The 211-nt window shown below is 64.9% G+C and overlaps 1 protein-coding gene across 1 annotated transcript in view; it reads left to right on the top strand.

The window, feature by feature from the left end:
• The window catches only part of LOC104514807 (hyaluronan and proteoglycan link protein 2-like), a gene marked incomplete at both ends in the record, with an annotated part of 1,230 nt that extends 1,025 nt beyond the window's left edge, over positions 1 to 205 (top strand). The window contains one exon of the mRNA XM_010158578.1: positions 44 to 205. Within this exon, the coding sequence (XP_010156880.1) occupies positions 44 to 205 (162 nt within the window). The remainder of the gene's footprint in view (positions 1 to 43) is intronic.
• Positions 206 to 211: the final 6 nt, after the last annotated feature.

Genomic DNA, 211 nt, shown 5'->3' with positions numbered 1-211 from the left:
TGGGGAGTGGCGGCTCACCCTCTGTGTCCCCATCCATCCCCAGGCCAGGTCTACTTCGTCCGGGGCCACCTGAACTTCAAGGAGGCTGGGCAAGCGTGCCGCAACCACGGGGCTGCCATCGCCAAAGTGGGGCAGCTCTATTCCGCCTGGAAGTTTTCCCAGCTGGATCGCTGTGACGGGGGATGGCTGGCTGATGGCAGCGTGCGCTACC

Source organism: Eurypyga helias, unplaced genomic scaffold (assembly GCF_000690775.1).
Source record: "Eurypyga helias isolate BGI_N326 unplaced genomic scaffold, ASM69077v1 scaffold38809, whole genome shotgun sequence".
Taxonomy (NCBI): Eukaryota; Metazoa; Chordata; class Aves; order Eurypygiformes; family Eurypygidae; genus Eurypyga; species Eurypyga helias.
The sequence above is the reverse complement of the archived record's forward strand: the minus strand, read 5'-3'. Positions and strand labels throughout refer to the sequence as shown.